Source organism: Bubalus bubalis, chromosome 5, assembly GCF_019923935.1.
Source record: "Bubalus bubalis isolate 160015118507 breed Murrah chromosome 5, NDDB_SH_1, whole genome shotgun sequence".
NCBI classification, from domain to species: Eukaryota; Metazoa; Chordata; class Mammalia; order Artiodactyla; family Bovidae; genus Bubalus; species Bubalus bubalis.
The window spans coordinates 31,363,777-31,380,415 of record NC_059161.1 but is presented as its reverse complement, the minus strand read 5'-3'; the positions used below and the strand labels follow the sequence as shown (position 1 = coordinate 31,380,415).

Genomic DNA, 16,639 nt, shown 5'->3' with positions numbered 1-16,639 from the left:
GCGCTCTCCTTCCTGGATTTCGGAATTCACTTGTGCTTGAATTTGTGAAGGCTTTCGCATGGCATACAAGGGGCTTTTCATGAGAGAAGCACACAGCAAGGGGAATTTGAATTGCTCTGAGATCTTGCTGAATAGCAAATTCACCCAGTTGCCAGTCTGCCTTCAGAGAGAGGACGCTGGACCGAGGGTTATCCCTGGGCATTTTTCCGGGCTCCGCAAGGTGGTGAGGCCAGCACTCTTATTGCCTCAAGACCTTGGTAGGCGTCACCGTGTTTCCTCACTGCTTGCTGTCTCCAAACGCCGACCCTCTCTCTCGGAGAAAGTTGTGGACACCAGAGACCTGAGGCTGGCACAGGGGTTAGCTTTGGATTTTAAGAAACAGCCCAGGTGATGCTCCAGAATGGAGCTGAGAAGCAAGTGTTTGGAGCTGCTGAGAGTGTGGGCAGGTCTTTATTTCCCTTTGCCTGCCTGGCTGTTTCAGGACAGAAAAGGAAGGGGCCGGCGCTGATTGCTTGGGGTTTGTTACCACCCGCAGGCTCTAGGAACGAGCAGACCATCCCTTCCTCTGGCTGAGAGAGGGGAGGCGGCTTGTCACCCCTGGATTTGCCATGTCCCTCTCTTCCCGTGTGTGGCTGGAGCAGTCTGTGCCTAAATCTTCACTTTCTGCCTTTATATATATATTCTGTCACCTTCCCAGCAGCTCAACATTAAAAGTCATCTGTATACCCCTCTCTTTCTTAGTTGTATGGTTAGTACCTGGATGTTATGTATATATTTATTATCTATAAATTATCACATTCACATATAATATAAAAATATATAATATACAGTAGCTAGATTTTTAAAAAATATAAATATAAATTACAGGTCACAAATTGTCTTCATCATACTTAAGTGGCTTCTTCTAATAAAGTATTCACTTCCACTTAATTAAGAGGGAAAAAATAAAGGTTCTGGAAAATGATAACCGGTACTGTGAATTGATACCTTATTCTTTGCCCCAGAGATGGTCAGTGTGCTCTGGGGAATAAAAATGCAATGGTTTTCTGATGCAAAATAATTTGCTCTATTTTTTAAATAAGTCTTTTGCAAATTTAAGAAGTGTTAAAATGAATTCCTCATCTTTCTCATTTTCGAAGGGAAAATTGTATCTAATTGTTTGGAAGCTACCATTGAAACGGCCAATCCGTTTTTAATTTAAACGCCGTGGAGGGAGGGATGGGCCTTCCATGACCAGGGCAGAGCAGGGCAGTAGGCACGGCACAGCCATCGTTTAGAGTCCCAGCCCTGGCAGACCGCTAACCCTGACACGGGGGTGGGCAGTGGAGAGGGGGCTACCCAAGTCGGGGCAGAAGAAACGAAAGCAAAAGAACACGCTCTGAGCTTTGCCCGGAAACCCTGGGTTCTCATCCTCTAAGTGCCGGCTCTGAAGGATGGGCATCCGCTAATAAAATGGCATTGTTTTAACATGCTCTGTGAAGGAGATTAGCCTTTGTCTGCTTTCGCTTTGGGAAGATGCGGACCCTTGCTTCTCCCGGAATGTGCTGGTGGTGGCTTTTCCTGATGCCTGGCTGGCCAGCCCAGGTGGTTGGGGTGCAGTGCGGACCTCGCAGCCCTTCTGAGGTGTGCTGGGGGTCCAGCCCCTGAGTCATGCTCCCCAGTGTGTGCAAGTGACCCCAGTATCATGTTGCACCATCTTCAGCCTCATTGGCCACCTGACATCCGGCCACCAACATCCTTGATCTGTCGAGGTGATGTGGGAACAGGAGAAGGAGCTGGGCTGTGTGCAGGCCTCTTCCGGCCTTTGCTTGCTCTGGAGGGCACTTTATTTCCAAGTGCTTGTTTTCTTTCTTATCACTAAAACAAATGCAGGACTTCGCAGGTGGTCCAGGGGTTGGGAATCCATCTGCCAATGCAGGGGACACGGGTTTGATCCCTGGTCCAGGAAGATTGCACATGCTGAGGAGTAACTAAGCCCATGCACCACAACTACTGAGCCTATGCTCTGGAGCCGCAACTATTGAACCCAGTGCTGCAAATACCAAAGCCCAAGTGCCTATAACCCATGCTCCACAACAAGAGAAGCCACCACGATGAGAAGCCCGCACATCACAACTAGAGAGAAGCCACCACTCGCCGCAACTAGAGAAAACCTGTGCGCAGCAACACAGACCCAGCACAGCCAAAATAAATAAATTAATAAAATAAATACATAAAACAAATCCAAGAACAGCTCCTGTCCATGTCTCCTGAGACATCTGAAACCAACTTGTTTGCTTATCACGGTGGGAGAAAGAGCCACCCAAGGGAGATCTGAGGGTCTCGATTCCAAAAAGAAAAGTGGGAGTTGGAGGATGCTGGGGGCAGGGGAGGGCTGCGAAGTCCCTAGGGAGGGTGGGTGAGGGTCTTGCCTCCCAGAGTGAATCAAGGCACCAGGGTATCCTTGCCTTCCACTCCTGCTAAGCTGGGAAGGTGAACCAGGCACCCCGGGTTCTATGCTGTGGTCTGACAACCCCCCAAAATCACAGAGAGAAACTTGTTCCCCCACAGCTGTCTGCTGTGGATGTTTTGTTCCTGGCAGCCGGGCCACCCCAAAGCTCGTGTGGCCTCAGGACTGCCTGTGGGTCACCTTTAGGTGATAGGCTGGGTGCAGGGAGAAATTCAAGGCCCCTGTGGCCTTTGCCGGAGAAGGCAATGGCACCCCACTCCAGTACTCTTGCCTTGGAAAATCCCATGGACGGAGGAGCCTGGTAGGCTGCAGTCCATGGGGTCGCTAAGAGTCGGACACGACTGAGAGACTTCACTTTCACTTTTCACTTTCATGCATTGGAGAAAGAAATGGCAACCCACTCCAGTGTTCTTGACTGGAGAATCCCAGGGACAGGGGAGCCTGGTGGGCTGCCATCTATGGGGTCGCACAGAGTCGGACATGACTGAAGTGACTTAGCAGCAGCAGCAGCAGCAGCAGTGGCCTTTGCTGCCCAGGGCTGCCCCCATCTAGAGCTCCATGGAGGAGCTGGTGCCGAGGGTGGTGCCCGGGGAACAGAGTGGAGGGACAGGCTGGTCACCTCTCCCTAGGTCCCGTGGGGCAGAGACCACTGAGAGCCTCAGGGCTCCAAGAGGGGTGCAGAAGAGGACTTGGTGAAGGGCTCTGAGCCCTACCCCTGCAGCTCCACGGCTGGGTGGGGAGCACATGGTCAGGAGCCTGAGTGTCTGGGAAGAACGAGGCCTGGCCAGACAGAAGGGGTCTGTCCAGTGGGGGATGCATTGCCCAGCGTCTGGGTTCCCTCAGCACTCTCAAAGCAGCTGGAGGGCCCACCACCCTCTCAGAACCACACGGGGCATGCAGGCTGCATCTGTCCCCACAGCCCATCTGGATGCCAGCAGAGACCTTGCTGGACTGAGGGTGTCGAGACCCCTAACCTCAGCCCACTGCCCCTGTGTGGGTGTCTCCGGAGGAATGGAGACCGTCCAGGAGGCCCGGTTCAGGTCATGGGTCAAGTTAGAACTTTTCTGATTGAAGTGATTTCTCTACCGAATACCACCTGGAAACCCTGAAGCTGTTTTCATGGATCTCAGATCTTCAGTCTGGGTGCCTTCCCTTCCGTGTCTGTGCTGTGTTGGGAGGTGATGTCCTGTACAGGTGTGAGGGTGGGTTGGGGGTGAGGGGGAGAGAGAGGGAACTTGTTCCCTTCAGTGTGTCTCTGTGTATGTGTGCATGTGTGTATGTTTGCGTGTGCGTGTGTGTATATGTATGGGGTTTCCTAAGTGCCAGGAAATCCTGGTGGAAACTCTTGGGATTAGGGCAATCCGAGAAACCCCATTAATACTGTGTAATGTTTCCTTCTCAAAGAGAAGCCTGTCTTCAAAATTATTTGTTTTATTATTAATATTTCAGGGACGGTTTTACTCCAGCTCCACACAGGGTCACGTTTGTCCCTTTGCAGTGAGCTGAGCTTCCACTGGTTGGGACTGTGGGACGGAAGCCCTTCTGATGGGCTACGTGGCTGTCCCAGGGGAGAGAAAGCCAGGTTTCAAGAGACTGACTACAAAGCAGTTTGAAATCTAGTATGTGTGTGTGTGCGTGTGCGTGTGAGTCACAAAGTCGTGTCCGACTCTTTGTGACCCTGTGGACTATAGCCCGCCAGGCTCCTCTGTGCATGGGATTCTCTAGGCAAGAATCCTGGAGTAGGTTGCTGTTCCCTTCTCCAGGGGATCTTCCCAAACCAGGGATCGAACCTGGGTCTCCCACATTGCAGGCAGATTCTTTACCATCTGAGTCATCAGGGAAGCCCTTTCCTATCATTATGAGAATTTAAAATTGTTTGTATTATTTCTCAGGAAAATTACGTCCCACAAATTACCCATTTTCCTTTGAGATCTGAGATGCGGCCGCCTCCCTGTGCCTCTTGGCCACTGCCTTCCTAGGTGTCTGGAGGCCACAGCCATGCAGTTAGGTTTTCAGATGGGGACATTGGTTGCCCAGTAATAGCAGGAACCACCCACCATGGGCCGTGGAGGCCTGGCGGAGGGCTCCTCTCTCTCTCTCGGAGGATGGAGGGTTTGAAAGGCCCCAGGCAGGGAAATTTTTGCTGCTTCAGGCCATTTCACTGTTGTGTCTGCTTAAATGTGCACCCATGTCCTCTCTGAGTCCGTGAGCTGAAGTGGAGATAATGAATCTCCCACTTTTAGGCTGTTCAAAACATCCAGCGGGCGAGGATGAAATTTTGATGTCACATTGGGTTGAAGTATTAGAATCAGGTGTGTTTCTGACTGTGGGATGGAGCTTTGGAATGGGAAGCATTGAGGGACAAAAGTGGGATGGAGTGAAAGGGAATCTCTGAGTTAAGGGTATTCCTGTCTGCTGGTCCTGAGAAGGGAAAAAGTTTGCTGCAAGGCAGTGAATTCCATCTGGACCCTACATGGAGCTGAAATAAAAGCTAACCTAAAATATTAATAATAAAGATGTCGGAAGACAGACTTCTCTTTGAGAACAGACAATACGTCTGCTTGCTTTTTCAGAAGCTTGCCGCATAAAGATATTTACTTCACGGCTTAAATTTGGTTCAGACATTCTAACAAACATTTATTTTTTTTTAAATAAAAAATCTGGATCCCTCACTATTTTATTCTGTATCTCACAGAAGTGCAGTCCTGGCTGGACCTGGCCTCCTGGTGTTTTTTTTTTTTTCTCACTGCCCCTTGGCTCCCAGACACATGACCAAGGAACCATGCTCTCTGCAAGGAAAGGCCAAAGGAAGGACCATCTTTCCATGCACCTTAAACCTAATTCTCCTTCGCTTACATTTTATGCTCATCTAGAAGGAGAAAAAGTGTCTTTTTAAAAAGTACTGTGCTAATTTTTTATGATGGTTCTTTTGTTTTCTTTCAGCAATATATTTTGTAATTTAAAAAATACTTATTTTCAGAACATTGGGTTCCCAGCGGAAGCTGTAGACATCTCAATGGTAGAGGTGGATCTGAGCTTCACCAGATCGTATCTACCAGAGGGAGGAAGAGCTGCTCAGTCCAGGCTGAGCCCGCATGGCCGGGAAACGGGCTGAGGAGATGAGGGCGAGTTGCCTAGCAATCCATGTAGGTCCTGGGGCCTCCTGGGCGTGAGGTCTCTGCATCTCTTGGTGCAAATTTTTTTTCCTCTAGAGTTAGGAGCCTCAAATGGCTTTTAAGAGTTTGCACAGATGACTTGAAGCTGCATCCTCTGTTATGTGGTCTCCACAGACATTTTTTAAAGCAATGGAACCCTTTTTTTGCAAATGAAATCTCATGGGTAACCCCAAAACAGAGGCAAAAGCAAACTCCTGTGATGGATGGGGATGGGCCCCCAGGCATCTTGAGGAAGACTTACTCTGGGGACTTGGTGAAAACGTGGTCCGAAGGGCCTGGCTCCGAGCAGGGTCTCTGGGGGCCGCTTGCAAACTTGTGATGAAAACATGGACTAAGTGCTTCCAGACCCGGGGACACATTGTCTTCACAGTAGAAACTCCACGTGGCATCTTCTGTCTTGATTGGTTCCTGAGACTGGATGCCTGCAGCCCAGGACCAGCATGGACACGAAGCGGTAAGGATCCAGCATGCCAAGAGGGTCTTCTACCTCCTGGGGGCGGCAGCAGAAGCCGAAGAGTTCCTTAGCTCTGGTGGGACAGGCACAGAAGCCCAGACCATGCAGCTCAGGAAAAACATCAATTGGCTTCCAGCAGGGCCAGGATTTGTGCAAAATGTGGCCGGTCACTTCTGCAGGCCGGCTATGCTGTCGCAGCAATTCCGGGGACCTCTGGGCAGCTGGGGTCTCTCCTCAGCCTTCCAGACGGCAAGTGTGCAACCCTTCCAGGCAGCTGGGATGAACAGCCATTCAGACACGACTCTCAAGCAGAGGGGTCCGGTTCTCCACTTCTCTCACAGGGGTGACATTTGTCAGAATGTGGACCCTGTGGTTTCGGTCCCTGCCTGCTCCTGGCCACGTTTCTTCCCATAAACCGTCATCTTCGGCTCTCAGGCCCCATCAGCCCCAGGCGAGGCCATGGGGCAAAGGCATTCGTGGGGTGTCACCAAGTTCCCGGAAACTCGGCACTGGCCAAGTGTCAAGTAGCCCTCCCCGCCCCCGCTGCAGGATGGGCTTGGCAGAGGCGCAGTTAACCCTTCACCTCGGCGCCCGCATTCCCGTCCACCTCGGTACAAAGGCCCCAAGGACAAGGCTCCGTGCGAGCCCGGACCTACCTGCTCGTTGATCTGACACATGGTGAGGTTCTGGTCGTCACAGGAGCATGCCACGCGGATGTACTTGAGCCAGCTGCCAGCCCCGGCGTGCTGAGCATCCACGCAGAGCTTCCCACTGTCCAGGTCCTCGGAGATCTGCCGGGCAAGAGAGAGAACCAAGAAGGCTCAGAGGCATCCTGTGTGCTAGGGCCGATGCACTCTGTGTTTGCCCAGAGAGAGAAGTCACCGCTGGGGCTCAGAGGAGGAAGGCTTTTCAACCACTGGACGTCAGCCGACCCTCCGGGCATCGGCGAGGCACTCGGCCCACCCAGCCCGCCATCCCTCCGGGAGGGAGCCCAGTGCAGAGGTAGGAGGATGGCCCTGTCTTTCTCACCGAGTAGATCACTGCCCTGGCAGAGCCATAAAAGTGCCACCGGGGCTGCAAAAACTCCCCAGCAAGCCGCCCCACATGTGAAAAAGCAGAGGCCGCTGTGTCCGAGAACAGAGCCCTCTGCTGAGAGCACGGGGTGTGGGCTGGAGATGAGCGATCTCGAAGGTGAAGGTGTGGTTGGGGTGTGGCTGCAGGCGCATCTCTGTGCACGTGCTGTGCGCACGCGTGTGTGCCTGTGTGCGCATGTGTGCAAGCGTGCATGTTCACAGCAGCCTGCAAGAAGGAGAACCGTTGGGTGTTCTTTAAAGTGGAAGTTTCCACCTGACACCGGGGGCTTGCAGACGCTCTGCCTGCAGGGGCCCCGTGGGTTCGACCCGCGTTAGGTGCTTTGTTGTTGCTGTGTTCTCTGAACATGCTTCTGACAGGCAGAGGCAGGGTGCTTCTCTGGCACGTGCAGCTCCGAGCAGGCCATCACCCAGAAGACCTGACTGCCGGCCCTGCTGAGGGGGGCCTCCCTGAAGCTACCGGGCCCTGAGGTGGGAACTGTAGACAGAGTCCCTCCCACCTGCTCTATCAGTGCCTGCTCAGAGATCCAGAGCCGTGGAGCCCAGTGGCACTGTGGGCGAGCTTCCTGGGCAGCTGGGCTGGGAGGCTAGGAGGAGAGGGGGTGGGGCTGAGGACACCACTACACTGAGGACCGGAAGTAGGTGTTCTGACGGGCAGGGATGTCTAGCTGGGCGAGGGGTATCCAGGTGAGCAGGATAATTCAGGTGGGTAGGATTGTCCAGGTTGGCGAGGTGTCCAGGTGGGCAGAATAATTTATTTGGGCAGGATTGTCTAGGTGGGCAGGATTGTTCAGGTGGGCAGGGGTGTCCAGGATTGTCTAGATGGACAGGTGTGTCCAGGTAGGCAGGAGTGTCCAGGTGGGCAGGATTATTCAGGTGGGCAAGTGAGTCCAGGTAGGCAGGGATGTCTAGGTGGGTAGAGGTGTCCAGGTAGGCAAGGGTATCCAGGTGGTCAGTGTGTCCAGGTAGGCAGGTGCATTCAGGTGGGTGGGCAGGTGTGTTCAGGTGGGCAGGTGTGATAGGAGCAGGTGTCAGAGGACCCAGTGAGGTCAGGGCAGGGGACAAACTGAGGAGGCTGAATACAGGTGTCACAGCCTCTATTCCCTGGGGTCTCCCCAGTGCCGTCTGGTGCATAGGTGAGGACCCGAGAAGGGAGGCTGCCCCTGAGGCCTGAGAAGCCCACTTCTGGCCAGAGAATCAGGACTCTTTATAAACAGCTCAGATGCCTCCCAAACGTCCATGGACACTTTCTAAAGGACCAAGGGTCCTGCACAGCCGGTGAGTCAGCAAGGTTTCGGGAGGCGGCTGCTTTGCTGTGGGAGGCCCAGAACCCACCTGCAGGCCTTCTGTGTGACCACACCCCACCCCTTGGAGCCCATGGCAGCTGCCCAGTCATGACGAGTCTCCGAGCAGCTGCTGAGCGGACCTGGACGGAGCTGTGAGCCCAGAGGCCTCCACTCTGATGATTCTCCATTTTGGAGACTTTAAGCGAATGGGCCTCATTCTGAAAGAAAGGCAAGAGCCCAGAGAGCCTGGGACAGTGTGGCTTCAGGGGTGAAGGGCCACGACCTGCTCTTGGCCGCACCAGGAGGCCACTGTGGGCTCGGGGAGGGAACCCAGGCCACAGGGAGAGACCCCGCCCCCAGCACTAACGCCTCTCGCCGGCCCCTCCTCTTACCTCCCACCCCAACTGCAGGAAACCCACAAGAGACCCACCAAGCAAAGCTGTGGTTAGTGGCACCTCCGCTCGGCGAGGCGCCCGCCACCTCCCTGCATCACAGGGAGGAAGAGGGGCCGGCAGGCCAAGGCCCAGGACCCCCACCGCACTCCTCCCCACTCCATCCCTGTGCCCCTCATCCAGCATCTTCACAGGTGGGTGTGGCCGGGTGGGGGCTGGCCAACTCTCTCTGTCTCTGTCTGTTTCTCTCAGTCTCCCTCAGCACCCCACCCACGGTCCAGTCTGGGATATGCAGAGATGGTAAATGACACTGTGAGCTATTGCAACCATTGCGTGCGCACCCCTATGTCTCCCGTCACCCCCGAGATGGTGCTTGACCCTTCATTTCTCAAAGGACTTACGGGGGGTGGGACAGAGAAACCCAGAAGGCCGGATCAAGGATAACCCATTGACTCTTGGTTCTAGCAGATTCTGCACCACTGTAGGACGGCTGGATGATCCCAGGTTCATCCTCCAGTCCCATACCCGTGCCCTGCCTGAGCGTGGGAGCAAGTCCACACCTCTGCCTGCACACCTGTGGGCATGCGCACAGCCCTGCGGCCGCCCAGACAATCCACTGCCTCCCTAGGAGGGCATGGCAGGACCCTCCCTCCTACTCAGCCCCTCTCAGTCCTCGTGGAGCAGGCATCTCTCCTCCACGTGATGGCCCACATTCACCAAACATCCACAGGCCTCTCAAGTGTGTCTGAATGTGGACACAGCCAGTGGCTCACCTGCGTGGACACTGTTCCAGGGCCTCAAGCCTGTCTCCATCCTTCTTGGGTGCAGGGCCCAGAGCTCAGAGGCAACAAGTACTCCAGGTCCCCTGCCCAGCTCCTGGTGTGTCTTCCCTGAGTGCTCAGCAGCCCCTCTTGGGAAACTTCCCTGGTTCCCAAGCTCAACCACTTGGACGACCACAGGATGGCTATCACTTCCTAAAGACCTCTCAAGGTCCAGGGATCCCTTCTCCCTCGTGAGCACCCCAGGTGGTTTTCTGGGGTGACAGAGGAGGTCTTGGTTAACTCCTTCCTCTGAAAGAGAATAAACCCTTCCTCCCTGAGAGATAGCAGGGGAGGCTGACCTTTCCTCCACAGAGGCACAAGAAACCCTGGTCTTGGGTCCCCAAAGCGCCAATGCAGGACCAGGTTGGGTGGTGTGGGCCTTACTACCCCAGTTGCCAGGACCATGTCTCAGTCTCATCTCTGTGGGGCACACCAGGGCACACCTGGGGACACCTGGATGATGGACCAGGAGGACAGAAGCCTGATCTGGAAGCTGCTGCTTTTCTGTTTCAGACCAGAGAGATGTTCCTAGGAGTGGCCCCAGCTCAGGCTCAGGCCAGGTGAGCAGGAGGCTGTAGACCTGGCTTCTTGTTTGGGGCTGTGCCTGGTGGGCTGTGCCGTTCCTGACTCCAGATGGGGAGAATGGGTGGTGATGTCCGTCTCCCCTTGGCCTCCTTTCCTTCTGTCTCTGCTCTTCTCTCCTCACAGCCATGGATGCGGCCTCTGGGACGCTCATATTACCACCTGAGCGGGCTGAGGTCTCTCTCTCAGCCAGCACTGCCCCCTGCTCACCACTGCGCACCTCCTGGGTGGAGGCTGCTGGAGGCCCCCTGGAGCAGGGCAGCCCCCAGCCCAGGCCCCCCACCTTCATTGCGTGGTGTCTGGAGTCAGAGAGGGGGTCTCCCTGTCTGCTCTGGGACCCAGCAAGCAGGCCCGAGTGGCCACAGTTCCCCTCCCTGCCTGTTTAGGAAGGAGACCTTCCAGGGCCCATAAGGACACGTCAAGGTCCAGCTCAGCAGGGCCCAAGGCCTGGTTTGTTCTGTGTCAGGGCCTTGTCTCAGGAGGCCAATACTGGTAGAAGTGGACAGAGGAGTAGTGGGTGACATTAGAGCCCACAGTCCAGGCTGCAAGCTCGGTTCATGAACTGGGGAGGGCCCAGCCACCCCCTACCCCCAAATCTCCCAGGGCGACATTGGCGGGCAGTGGCCTAGAGGCTGCTATGGCCTCAGGTGGGGTCTCTTTGCAGATCTAGTGTCTGGGCCCCCTGCCTGATGGCACTCGAAGCCTGACTCTGGGCTGCTTGGGGCTGAGCCTTGGGGGCCCCAGGGCCTCCAAAGAAAGCTGCCCTCCTGCCCGCTTTCCCCCCTGGCCTCTCCACCCCTTATCCCCCTACCAGCTTCCCCAGCTCATAAATCACCCCCACCAGAAAGGCCGAGTATGAAGCAAAGGCATGGAAAAATTCTTAACCTTGACAATTTTTTTTGCACATCATTTGAGGTTTCCTGCACTTCGAATCTGTGGGCTCGCTGCTGGGCTTGCTCCCTCACGTTTAATGGGCCCGTCCTGGGTGTGCATGCCGGCGAGGATGCGGACACGTCTGTTGTCAGCTGTCTAATGGGTTCTGAGCAGCCAGGAGGGAGCAGGCCTGGGAGTCCGGCCCCTCGGGTCCATGTCCTGCTACTGCAACTCGGCGCAGAAGAGGCCTGAGCCCAGTGCTGGGACCAGTCGTAGGTCTCATCCTTCTCACCCAGACACCTTCTTGAGCTGATTCAGAGCCACATGTCCAGCCACCAAGCTGTGTGGGCTGTCCTGCCGGCAGGCACCCGCATGTGCATGCGTGCACGCGTACGCGCACATACACACACACATGCACACACATGCCAGGATTTATGGCATCCACGAGTAGCTAGAACAGAAAGTCCATTCTTTTGATGGAAGGAGGTGGGGGAAAGGCTTTCTGAAAACACCTCTGCCGGATGCGGACACGGAGCCTGGATGAGCTCATAAATCCTCCGTCCTGACTCTCATTACGGGCTCGGTGGTGACATGACCAAGCACTGGCGGGACAGGGTCACCCGGCTGCCCAGGAGACAGGAGTCCTGGGGGCGGGTCACTGGGCCCCACCTGCTCAGGCTGAGAGGAAGGTAGTGGTGGGGTGGGGGAGAAGGAGGAGGAAATGGGAAGGGAGGGAGTGCTTCCAGGGGGAGCAGGTAACTCATGGACACTGTTCCTCCAAGACAGAGACCAGCCTGTCTCCTAAACCCATGAAGGGGGTGGGTAGAGAGAGCCATTGTCCACGGGCTTGTGCTTGGAAGGAGCCATGTGGGGCTCCTAGGGCACGGCTGCTGACTGTGGTCTCCGTGGGACAGTTCCGGGGCAGTGGGGCATGCGTGGTAGGGGATAAGGGCCAGACAGTCTTGGTCTCAGGGTCCCAACAGCACAGCCCAAGATGGGGGTTCTGCAGAGGAAGCCGGTGCCTGGGAGGGGGACCGTGATGGTGCAGCAGCAGGTCGCAGGGGCTGAGGGGCCAGATTCCCAGGTCTGCTCCTTCCTGGCTGCTCAGAACCCATTAGGAAGCTGCCCTAGGCCCCTGCCTAGGGAGCTCCTCCTGTTAGTGGTGGGCAGAGCCTCTCCGCTGAGAGCCAGACCCCAGAAACCACACTGTCTGTATTCAGGGTCCACAGATGCCTGCAAAGACCAGACCAGCAATCACTGACATACCCAAATGCTAGGTGATACCCCCAGGATTTTCAGAGCCTCTCCCCTCAAAATCCTGACCCCCAGGTGCCACTGTGGTTCCTCAGGTTCACAGACCATCTCCCACAAAATGCCCCAATACTCTGTGCTGCCACATTCCCGGGGTGCACAGCGCTATGGACCCAGCCCGGAGCCCAGAACGCTGAACTCACCACACTGGGCTCTCTTCTCTCCTCCTTCCCTTCCATCTGATTCTTAGTTTATTTCTCCTTTTTTTTTCTTTCCCTCCTCAGCAGGGGCCTGTACAACTCTCCCAGCAGTGTCTGTGTGCATCTCAGAAAACTGGAGGGTAAAACAGAGGCAAAGCGGAGATTCTACTCTGACCCTGAGCATCACCTGGCCTAGAGCAGGACTTACATTCCTGGTCTCGCCAACAGAACCCAGGGGACAAGAAGAGGGGCTTCAGTGAAGGCAGGGCTGAGCAGGCTGTTCTGAGGGTCCCTGGCCCTTGGTGTGCCCAGAGGGCTCCTGCTGAGTCTGGTGTTTGGGGGCTTAGCTTCTTCCTTGCACGTTCCGTCCATCACGGCAGGCTGTGTCAGTGGCCGTAGCTCATGGTCCTGACCCACCAGAAATAAACAGGCACGTTGAGGATTGAAACCAGTGCCCTTAAGTCTGCAGGGAAATCAATGAATGAGAGACTCACTCAGACACAGAAACCCCTCAGGGTGATTGGCAACCGGAGGGGTCTGCTGAAATCTCAGACCAGCAGCTGAGATGCCCCTACAGGCAGGCCGTGGGGTGGGCAAGGAACCTCATGAAGGGAAGAGTGCCCCGTCACTGTGGGGATTCAAGGAGGTCTCAGTGGTCATCCCTCCAGGGTGCTCCAGAGGGAGGCAGACTCTCTGATCATAGTTACCTTTCCAGGCTAGACATTATAAACTCTGAATGTGACAACGCAGGGGTTATCTGGGCTCCTGCTTCGGTTTCCTCTTTGAAACTAGATAGCCTCTTTCCTGTCTTCTGTGGAGACCTGGGGCTCCTTGCAAGCACTCACGTTGAGTATGACGAGGGTGCTGGTCAGAAGCAGGGCCCTTTCCTGGGTCTGCCAGGTGGGTAAGAAGCTCAGACTCCAGGGCAGTCAGGAGTCTTCTGTGGGCTGCCTGGGGCTCCCGAGTGAAAAACCAGCCCTGGTAGTGGGTAGGAGAGGGGCCCTCAGCAAACAGGCTCCATCTTGGGTGTCTCCCTTCAAATATCCCTCTGCCCACAATGTTCACTGCCGCACTGTTTACAACAGCCAGGACACGAAAGCAACCTAAGCAGCCACTGAAGGAGGAATGGGTAAAGATGTGGTGCACATACACGATGGAATACCACCCAGTCATAAACGGGACGAGATAATGCCATTTGCAGTGACGTAGATGGACTGGAGAGAGTCGTACTGAGTAAAATAAGTCAGAGAAAGACAAGTTTCATATAATATTGCTTATATGTGGAATCTAAAAAACAGTGCAAATGAGCCTGTTTATAAAACAGAAACAGTCACCACAAAGCAAACTTATGGTTACCGGGGGGAAGACAGGGGAGGGATAAATTAGGAGTCTGAGATTAACAAATACACACTGCCATATATAAAATAGATAACTAATAAGGACCTATTGTATAGCAAAGGGAAATACACTCAATATCTTGTAATAACCTGTATGAATAAAGAAGCCAGAAAGAGTGGATCTATCTATATGCGTAACTGATTCACCTTGCTGTACTGCAGAAACTAACATAACACTGTCAATCAGCTATACTCCAATGAAAATTAATTAAAAAAGGGTCCCTCTGCCCACCTGTATAGGGTCTCTCCCATCAATATCTGGAGGTTTTGGGGTGTCCCCAGAGAGAAAGCCCTGGTCACTGCAGGGAGACCTAGGTTGACTGCAGCTGCCAGCAGGAGGGGGCCCTCCTCATAGACCCAGGCCACCTGGGGGCTGTAGGGGAGGCTTTCTGGGCCCCTCCCCTCATGGGGTGGCAGGGAGCTGCGGTCACTCGAGAGGGCACCTTTGCCCAGAGGCTCTATTTTCAGTGTACTGCTGGCAGCAGATGGTGGCACAAGAATTCTGTGGCCTTTCTGGGGCACTTCTTTCTTTCTTAAAGTTTTTTTTTTTTTTTTTTTTTTTGATGCGGACCATTTTTAAAGTCTTTATTGAATTTGTTACAATAGTGCTTCTGTACATTTTGTTTTTTTGTCCACAAGGAATGTGGGATCTTGCTTCCCTCGTGGCTCAGTGGTAAAGAATCATCTTCCAGTGCAGAAGATGAGGGTTCCATCCCTCGGTTGGGATGATACCTTGAAGAAGTCAATGGCAACCCAATCCAGGATTCCTGCCTGGGAAATCCCATGGACAGAGGAGCCTGGGGAGCTATAGTCCATGTTGTTGCACAGAGTTGGACACGGCTTAGCAACTAAACAACAGCACCGTGTGGGATCTTATTTCCCCAACCAGGGATTGAACCCGAAGGCGAAGTCCCGAGCACTGGACTTCCAGGGAAGTCCCCTTTCTGGGGCGTTTCTTATGAGCACCGAGATGACATTTCGGCTGCTGTGTGGACAGCAGGGTCAAAGCAAGAACCTCAGGCTGAGCCTGAACCACCCGAATGGGGCCAACACCTGCAGAGCCCGGACCGGCTCCCAGCCTCACTTTAACTCCATCCCAAGGAGATGGCTGGTGTCTGGAGGGAGGCTCCCTGTCTCCAGATGGGCTCCTGCGGAGGTTTCCGACCCTAATAACCCAGGTGTGACCCTTTCCTCCTCCATCCCCCTGCCCTGGCACCGTAGCTGGGGACCCCGGAATGCCTCGTGGGGGCCCCACGTGGTCATCCTGCAGGTGTTAGTTGCTCAGTCTTTGCAACCGCATAGACTGCAGCCCGCCAGACTCCCCGTCCATGGGATTCTCCAGGCAAGAATACTTCAGTGGATTGTCTTTCCCTTCTCCAGGGGATCTTCCTGACCCAGGGATCGAACCTGGGCCTCTGGCATTGCAGGCAGATTATTTACTATCTGAGCCACCGGGGAAGCCCTCACGACAAACATCAGCATGCAAGGCCGAGGCTGGGGGCTCTGCTCCTTGTGGAGTGAAAATGTTCACCTTGGGTCCAGCCAACAGCAGCTGGACCTGGGGGCTGAGCGGGTAGTTTGGTTCTCAGTGGGGGGTAGAATCCTGAGCAGCCGTCCTGCGGCCAACACCTGCGATGGTTTGGACAGGTAATGGCTACAGGCACAGAGAAGACCCTCGAAATCCTGGCCTGGCTTGTTAACCACTCCACCCCAGCTAGTAAGTTCCACGCCCACCCCTGTCCTGGCCCCACAGCAGGCTGCAGGCTCCCTGGGCTGCCGTGGTTAAATCGCTAACAACCCAAACACTTTTTCAAACCCTGATTTGACTTGAAGCTGGGTTCGGAGCAGAAGTCTCCGAGCCTGAAGTCTGCACATGACCACAGACTCAGCTGTGACATTCTGAAGTGACACCCTTGCGTTTGATTCTTGATCATAAAAAAGATTGGAAAAAAAAAAAAGCCCAAACACCCCAAACCAAAGGCTTGCGGCAGCATCCTTGCGAGGGGCAAGGCGGGAGCCCAGGGGCTGCCCACAGGAAGCGGTTTCTCTGTCGTTGAGTCGACGCGAGGCCCCCGGGAGGTGTCACATTCATAACCTTTCTCTGGCCACACTGACGGTGGCGAACTGCAAAGCTTGTGAACGGGGCTCCCCCGCCTCCCCCAGCAGGTGCAGGAGGAACTCCCACAGTGGCTAAGCCGCTGTACATTAGGGGCGGGGGCCTCCCAAAATAGCAAGCATGCTCCCTGGGGTGGGGGTGGGGCTGCCTGGACCTTTTCTTTGCTGGACACAAGCCCCAGTGTGGGAGCCAAGTGTCAGGCTGAGGAGCCCCCAGGGATGCCCAGGACCTCCTCACTGCACTCTCTGACCCTTGGATGGCACTGTGCTCCCTCCAGCCCACAACCTCAGCCCCTCTCGGATGACCCCGTCATCATGGACAACAGCTGACATGGACTGCACCTGGGGTGCTGTCCAGAAGCAGCTTTCAGAGAAGTGGACACACAGGGCTGAGAAAGGCTCAGGCTTCTCCCCCTTCCTCTTAGACATCCTCCTCATCTCTGGAAGTCAGTGATGTGCAGAGTCTGCTCCAGGGCTCCCTCCACCCACCCTTGGTCAGGAGGGGGTGACTACAGACAGCTGACGTCACCGCCACCGCTGGTCGCTGCTGAG

The 16,639-nt window shown here is 54.9% G+C and overlaps 1 protein-coding gene across 4 annotated transcripts in view; it reads right to left on the bottom strand.

The window, feature by feature from the left end:
• PRDM16 (PR/SET domain 16) overlaps positions 1 to 16,639 on the bottom strand; it is a 338,507-nt gene that overhangs the window by 47,356 nt on the left and 274,512 nt on the right. For all 4 annotated transcript variants that reach the window (XM_045165710.1, XM_045165711.1, XM_045165713.1 and 1 more), the window contains one exon: positions 6,736 to 6,870. In XM_045165710.1, coding sequence (XP_045021645.1) covers positions 6,736 to 6,870 — 135 coding nt within the window. The remainder of the gene's footprint in view (positions 1 to 6,735; positions 6,871 to 16,639) is intronic.